Source organism: Pygocentrus nattereri, chromosome 14, assembly GCF_015220715.1.
Source record: "Pygocentrus nattereri isolate fPygNat1 chromosome 14, fPygNat1.pri, whole genome shotgun sequence".
Lineage (NCBI taxonomy): Eukaryota > Metazoa > Chordata > Actinopteri > Characiformes > Serrasalmidae > Pygocentrus > Pygocentrus nattereri.
Window position 1 is genome coordinate 15647221 of NC_051224.1, and position 8484 is coordinate 15655704.

At 38.0% G+C, this 8484-nt stretch overlaps 1 protein-coding gene across 1 annotated transcript; it reads right to left on the reverse strand.

The window, feature by feature from the left end:
* Positions 1-424: 424 nt before the first annotated feature.
* Positions 425-8149, reverse strand: si:ch73-141c7.1 (coenzyme Q-binding protein COQ10 homolog, mitochondrial). The gene is made up of 5 exons (XM_017721216.2): positions 7935-8149; positions 5926-6078; positions 5530-5722; positions 3745-3846; positions 425-1885 (listed from the first exon to the last, which is right to left on the reverse strand). Exons 1-5 carry the CDS (start codon positions 8036-8038, stop codon positions 1727-1729), a joined length of 711 nt encoding a protein of 236 aa, XP_017576705.1. The 5' UTR covers positions 8039-8149; the 3' UTR covers positions 425-1726.
* Between the last annotated feature and the right edge of the window lie 335 nt (positions 8150-8484).

Genomic DNA, 8484 nt, shown 5'->3' on the forward strand with positions numbered 1-8484 from the left:
CCATTCAGAATTAGTCTAACAGCTATTTATAATGTTTATAATATTCTTCAATCTCTATCAGTCTATCAGCAGGCTGTAGAAAATGAAAACAGTCTGCTAATGGAACATCCCTAGAAATCCTCCCGTTCTCAGAAGGGATTTTTGGAGACTACATGTTCTTATGTTATTCTAAGGAGGTGGGTCAAAGGTTCTGCAGCTAGTTCTGATTTGCTGGCACACACACAGGCCAGAAAAGCATTGGCTGTGGAAGAAAAGGGGGTGTGGCCTTTTTAAGGCCCAAAGTGGGTGGAATGCTTACATAACTTTTCCTCCTGTCATGTGAGTTTCTTGGAACTTTCCCAGGCTTCACACACACACACACACACACTGGGGCCCAGAGCTGGTGTAGCAGGTGTTTGATACCAATGTGACCAAAAACTGATGGTGAATTGCTTAAATACTACAGTTTATTAAAAAGAAAAATCTATGAACATTGCTTTAAATCGATAACTCCAAGGTTGGTAGAACAGAGGAGTTAGCAACAGCATTCCACACACACTAAAAGAAAATGTAAATGTTATATTACTTACTGTATAAGAAACATATTATTAAACAAAGCACAATATTCTGCCTGTGAAGTGAACTGTAAATAATAGACGTACATGTACAAAGGTAAGCAAGGGCACAAATATGAGTCATTGGATACTAATTATTCACTTTTTAATAGACATTTCTGAGTATATTAGAATTCTAATACTCTGAATAACCAGTACTCTGATACTCAGTGGCTGTTCTGACTAGATATTAAACACTTGAAAGCATGTTGTCTGACTCTGAAACACTTAAGTTTATTCTAATATGTATTTATATTACACCTGGGACCTGACTGACTGTTGAGATGAGTTTCAGACACACACCCTACACTATGACATATCGAAACACCTGCTAAGATGGATTACAAAATACATTTTCAGAAATGTGAGGAACACATCCCATCACTCACTGCTGGCATATTCCCACCTAAGAAGTGTAGATAAAAATGTTAATCCATGACAGAATGTTACAGGCCCCATTTGTTTCAAACAAATATAATTTAATAATAAAAAATTACTAAATGTGTTTACTCCAAAATGTAATAAGTAGTCAAGGTGCTCAAGACTTTACAAGTTGGTAAAGAAAACAGATTTTTACCAAATTAAAAATATATTTTTTGTCCATGAAAAACTGGGAAAAAAGTGCTTCATAGCTTAGTGCTAACTTAAAAACAAAATATATGGTTTATCAATCTTACGGTCATAGGCCAAAATATACAAAAACTTTACTTCAACATAAAAACATAAATAATTACCCAGGAGAAACTCATTCAAAATCAGCAAAACAGCTTGGTGCTGTTACTTGGTCATATACAGAATCACATTCTTATACTTCAAGGAAAACTAATCTCTGTGTATCCTAAATATTACTATTACCCAAAATATAAAATGTATATCTGCGATAAATACATTCAAGTAAATAAATTAAATCATGTGCCTGAAATAAAAAGCCATGTCATCTCATGTTCATTTCGCTTTGTCACTGAGTTTGTGCACATTATGAGTATAGCAGCGTTTAGGGTCTGCTGTCCGGGACGAGACTAAACAGAAGCACCAGTCTTCTCCTTCTCCATAGTTAAAGGCTCTGATTGTGAACAGTGATTGTGTCGCACAGTAAGGAAGTCTTTTTTGTAGAAAGTCTTTGAGTAGTGTTCTCAGGTCGCTCTCCTCTTGGTGGTCTCCTGTGGATGGCTATGGGGACCATAAAGTTTTCCAGCTCGCGTCTCAAAAGCGTTGACCATTTGTTTAACTACCTCGTTGAAAAACAGTGTCGCTAGCTGAGAGTGGAGCAGTGACTTGAACTCAAACGACACCTGGACAGAGAAGGAGAGAGCATGGATGTTCAGTTAGTCATTATGAACGTGGCCTAAAAATCTGTTAAAAAGTGTAATACAGTCAATTTACACCTCTCAAACACTTCTACATCTGAAAAGTGTCCTGTTTTGTTTCATCGGGAGGAAGACAGACCAATCGCTATGCTTTAAGAGAAAACAAGAAGACCTTAACTAACATCCTTTTACAACTTAAAAAGAAGAGATTGAAAGATTAGCTTTTTGAGTTCTAATTAAGGGTGCATGATTACATCATGATACAGTTTTCAAAGCCTGTTTTGAATATCATCAGTACATAATAACACTAATCAACTGCATGTCTCAATATACAGAAATCTTAATTAGTTCTCTTTAAGTGGATTTAGTGCAGTACATTAAAATTTTGCATTTTAAAATTTATTAATTTTTGCATTTATACTTTTAATTTAAACATGGCACTACTGGTTCCTTTATTTTTTTCCAAAATATTTGGCACCCCTGGTGAAATTATGTCTCAGAGAAGTACAGAGAGCACATTTTGCACTTGCAGTTTAAAGCACAGTTACTGTTTATTTGCTGAATTTAATACATTGGTAAAAATGAACAAAGGCACCTTCTTACTAACTAGCTTTTTTCATTTTAGTAGCACCTCATCTATACATTTTGTTTCCAAAAATATAAAACATAAAACATGGCCTGTGCAAAAGGTATGGCACATTTTCTATTTAATATTTTCCACAATATGTTAAACTCAATGAAAAAAAATAAGCAGATTAATGCCATATTAGATGTTTCCCTACAGAGCATGCATGAATGTATTCACTCAGGAAATCAATGAAATGTAATTTGATCAGGGCAGCCAAACTTTTGCATATGATTGCATTAAACCTCAGAAAAATCAAATACCTTCATACATATCAAGTACTATTATGTCATATTTTTGCTTTATTGTCAACCTCCCTATAGCTTATATGGTAAAAAAATGGGTAAAATGATATCCTACTGAGCCTTTAAAGGGATTTTTTTTATAAAATATATATATAATAATTTGAAACCTGTGTATGCACACGAGCATGCTTTGCAAAGGTCTCTTTAGAGGTTCAGTAACTATTTTATGGAAGTGATGTTTTAATCCTAACATTTATTAGTTCCTATATTCCATTAACGTTATTGTGACAAATTAGGTCACAATAGACTTTTCTGGACAATTGTTATGGGTATCAACATTACTCAAAGAACACTGACCAACTGCATGTTTCATTGCAGAATTAGTCCTGTTTAATTTTAGTGCAGCGCTAACTGTGAAGCAATGAATAAAAATCTTATTAAGGATTTTTATAGCATGCTTTATATGTTGCACTACTGTTGCATTTTGCCTGTTTCAACTTTTTGTATCATGATACTACATTTTTGCCAAATCTCCTGCCTTTACCTCCAGTCCCTCAATCACAAGCATGCTCTCCTTACAGCTGCTGTTTTATCAATGAGACTATAAATAGCTTGTCTGCCAAATCCCTCCAGGCTTGTGTCCTGTTCCCAGTCATTCCTGTGTCTAATCTCAACTCACAATCAGGTCACAGAGCATCCACCAGCACTGGGACCCTTATAGCACACGACTCCACTGCTGGATATTTGAGGAACAGTGGAAGGAGACCTGAGCGAGGTATAAATAACCCCTTAATCTGCTCTAATCTCTAACTAGGAGTTAGGAGACTAATCTCTGAGAGAATGAAACGGGGATGGGAAAGTTGTATCAGAACTGTTCAGGTGAAGTATGTGTGTGCATTTTCTTTGACGTTATGACCTCAAGTTAAAGCTGGTGCCATGGCAGAAAGCGCTGTGTTTAATATTGCAATACTTACGTAGAACTCCACGTTACAGGAATCACCCTGGTTCCCAGAAGCAGGCGTAAACCGCCAGAGCGTCTCGAGGTGACTGAAGAGCGATCCGTCTGTGCACACAGCCTGAAACACACCCACTCTGTCAGACTTGGCCCCAGACAAAAGGCAGCAGACAGCAGACTAGGCCAAAAGACAAGATTGGGTCCAACCTTGGATCACATTTTACGGCCTAGCGTAGACCTTGACCTTGGGGTTACACTTATCCTATGCTGTTTGGACACTGTGATGAATTAACTCAGTCAAACCTGTCTACAGTAACATCCTGTATCTTTCCTAATGCCAATTTACTCAGTCTTTCGTTAGATCAGGCTATACTGATCATGCTGATGTCTCCTGTAGAGACGGCACCAATCCAGTACTAGCTGTCAGCAGGAAAGAGGAAATCTCTCCTGAAACGGCACATATTGTCACTGATATCATGTTGTTAGTTATTTTAAAGGTAATTGATTTTTCTGTTGCTAATCAAAGTTGCACTATTGATAACAGTATTGAAAAAGAAAAAAACAGCACTGTACCTTCTCTAGTCTTCTGACATGGCCTCTTTAGCCTTTACAGTGCACTTTTCTTACCAGTGCACTCATTTAAAGGTCAAATCAGAGCAAAATGCTAATCTCAACCAAGAACTGTCTTTAGGTTTTATGGAAATAATAAAAAGGCTCTTGCCATCAGTTATATTCGTATCTGAGGAATCTGTTGATTGGTTTAAAGATTAATCGAATATTTTGTTTTATAAAGGCCAAAGAATAAAAGTGAAATGACCTGAACAATAACAAACCATGCACAGTCTTTAAAAATGTCAAAAATGTAGATGCCCTTAAAAAGACTTGAATACTAAAACTTTACTGATGGGCAGCATTTATAAGGCTACATAAACCTATACAGACATTTATAAAAAAGCTTAATACCACAATCACCAGTCATAATACAGGGAGATTCACTTGAAAGCGGCTCTGAATATTCTGTTGTAACTCATGTTAGGATGAAGCAATCTGAACCAAAAAAATACACCTTATACCTTCATGTTTGTGTAATCGATTGCATTACATTTGAAGCTGGAAATGATCTCGGGTTTCTGGCAGACACATGAATGGGTACAGAGATATGCACCCGGAAGTTGCAAACGGAGGTTAAACGTAATGACGGCTGTCTGGTGCCTACCTCATCTCTCCAACGCAGGGGCATCCCAGCTTGTTCGAAGTTTCATACACTGAGGAGCACATTGTATGTTGTTTTGTTCAGACTGATTCATCCTAGCAAGAGTTATTACAGAATATTCGGGGCCTCTTTCGAGTGAATCTCCCTGTACATTTCATAATTCTTGCATTACATTAGGAGGATCATTTATGACAAGTAATACTGGTTGGAATAAGCCTTTGTAAATGTTTATGTAGGTTGTATGATAGTCTTAACAAAGGCCATATATATCACTGCTGCTGGAACAAAACCTTGTATCTCCGTTTTTGTCGTTTTTCAGCTTTTGACATATTTTGAAAATGCCTGCTATCCTTTATGTTGTATGTAAATTTCATGATGAACGGACCAAAAGAAACAGAATGACTTGGAAAAAGTCTGGTTTCATTGACTTAAACTAAAAGTAAAGTGTGTTTTTTCCTTCTCCTTTAAAGTTACAGTTTTGGAAATACAAGGTTTTGTTCTGACAACAGCGTCTTTGTGACACCCCTAATATCCCAAGCTAGGTGAAATTTCTTTCTGACTCAGTATGAGTATCATGGTAATGGGACTTACTCGGACTTGGTGGTTGGGGATGACTGTAACCTCGGAGACGTAGCGCTCAACAATGGGAGGGAATCCGATTTCCAGCTGTGCCTGCACATCTCCATTCCGCCCCTTCATGACCTTTGACTTCTTGCACCATGGCACAAACTGCTGGTAGTGTTGCACGTTGGCTACTATGTTGTATATCTGCTCTGCTGAGTACCTGGAAGCAAGTATTGAGATGATTTTCTGACCCAGATGAAAATCACACAGTATCATACAGTATCAACACTAACAAAATGGTTTATAATGACATTTTGTAAAGAAAAAGATTTTTATTTCCCTAAAACTGAGCAAGCAAAACCGTTTCTTTTTGATTAAGGTTAGGTTTGGGGTCCGGCTTTGGGAAAGTGACTGTCCACTCACCCAATAGTCCGCTTCTCAGAGTACTCCATTCTCCGTGCAACAAGGGGGGCAGCCAGGTTAATAAAGTTCCGAGTGGGCGTGACCTGTGATGTAACAGGTGGGAGGGGCAAGCTGGAACACCTTGTTGCTAAGATACCACAAGAGCTCAAATGTCTGGCAGAGAAACAGCAAGACAGAAAAAGAGCAAGTAAGTACAGTGTTGTAGTCAATAGTGGCTGATAGGGTTGAAGACTTTTGGCTGCAGAACTATATATATATATATATATATATATACACTGCATTAATAGTACAATATATTTTTTACAAAATAATATAGTTTCTTTGTGTGAGGAATATATGTGCAAAAATAGGGGAAAAGCATTTAACATTTTATTTTAATAGAAAATTATGCCTCGACTGTAAAAACATCAGGTGAGATATATGGCCAAGCAGCGTGTTTACTGTTATAACAACACATTCTAGTGAAGAAGGGATGTACTGACAGACCATCACTTCTGTGAAATCACACACCTAAAGAGCACACAGGCAGTAAAAGCAAACATCCTGAACCTTATTCAGGTGCCATGATGAGGTGTTCGACAATCCAAACGTCATCATCTACTGACTAACATAACAGCATGTACATAGAATCAGACAGAGGCTAGAAAATTCTAGTGTGGTTTGAAAAATGTTTCTCGTGGCGGATCTTTTATCCACTGTACAAGCAAACTGCTTCTGAAGCTGCGCAAGTTCAACCAGTAGATAATCACATTACCCAGTTTATATTCTTATTATTGAGTTGCTACGGAAAATAACTTATATTCACATTAACCAGCTGATATTAACCCATTAATGTCCAATTACATACAGTATAATATGAGAGAGAAATTGCCAGAGAACTTCAGAGAAGTTCTGATCGGTCTAAAATGTTCTTGGATTCACATCTAACAGTGTCCATTTTAATTGCTCTGACTACATAAAATGGTCATATTCTTATTCACAATCAAATTTGGATATTTTTGGGTTAAAAATCAGTAGTTTCATGTGACAAAAATACTGAATTTATGCATGTGGTTCAATCAATTTTGAAAATGTCTTCAGATTTGTAGTCAGATTAGATCACAGAACATATGCACCAAATGAAATAAAATAAAATCTAGACATTAATAAGTTAAAAATTGAGTTTAATTCAAACAGTGCTCGCTCTCTCTCTCTCTCTCTCTCTCTCTCTCTCTCTATATCTCTCTCACACAGCCTCTCACTAATAACACTGGCGTCTCCTGACTTAAAATTCCTGTGAAAGTTTCGCTCTCCCTCTCTGTCTCTCTCTCTCTCTCTCTCTCTCTCTGTCTCTGTCTCTCTCTCTCTCTCTCTCTCTCTCTCTCTCTCTCTGTCTCTCTCTCTCTCTCTCTCTCTCTCTCTCTGTCTCTCTCTCTCTCTGTCTCTCTCTCTCTCTCTCTCTCTCTCTCTCTCTCTCTGTCTCTCTCTCTCTCTCTCTCTCTCTCTCTCTCTGTCTCTCTCTCTCTCTCTCTCTCTGTCTCTCTCTCTCTCTCTCTCTCTCTCTCTCTCTGTCTCTCTCTCTCTCTCTCTCTCTGTCTCTCTCTCTCTCTCTCTCTCTCTCTCTCTCTCTCTGTCTCTCTCTCTCTCTCTCTCTCTCTCTCTCTGTCTCTGTCTCTCTCTCTCTCTCTCTCTGTCTCTGTCTCTCTCTCTCTCTCTCTCACACACACACACACACACACAGCTGCCCCCTCACAATACAGAAGTTCATCACTAAGTCCAAGTTTCAGTTCGAGGGTAATAAACTACAGTAAGCACAGCTGATCAGTCGTATGTTTAAGAAGTACAGCCAACATTTCTGTGAAGTATAAACTCAGAGCAACATGAAAACGACTCAAACTCGACGCAAATTATTTGATGCCATATCAAAACAAAATGTGGCTTTTTATAAGTTTCTGATTTTTACAGTTACTACTGTTGACCGATTTTATTGTTTCCAGTACAGGTGTCAGGAAGACATCAGCTCTTCTTACCTGATGGTGCTTTTGCTGGAATTTCTCCTCAGCACGTTGTACGACTGAGCCTCTGTCATCTCCACCAGAGCTCGGAGGAGGAACGGGCTGGTTTTCTTCGCCATTAATTCAGCTGTAGTGATTTTATAGCTGCGAGTAAGTTTGCTAAACGCGTAGTTCACTAGACGCTCCCTTATCTCCTCACAGCCGGCTTCAAGTGGTGAAGGCTGAAGAGAGTGCCGGACGCCTAAGCGATATTTTCCCACCTGTTTTACGACAAGCCCCGCCCCTTTGCTACGATTGGCTGTAAATATACTTTATACATGCACACGTATTTGACAGTTGGGGGTATTTGATTAATGAAATCTCTGTTAATATTACTGAAAACTGCCAACAACACTGTTAACAACGTGTTTTCATTAGAATTTTAGGTAAAAAGATTTACCCATATTTGAGCCATTTGGGTAGAAATTTTAATAAAAACTGGTTAATATGTTTGCAAACCGATTTATACGGGTGTCATCTTTTCAAGGTTTAAAGTACACTGGTTAATGTGAATACAAACCGGTTA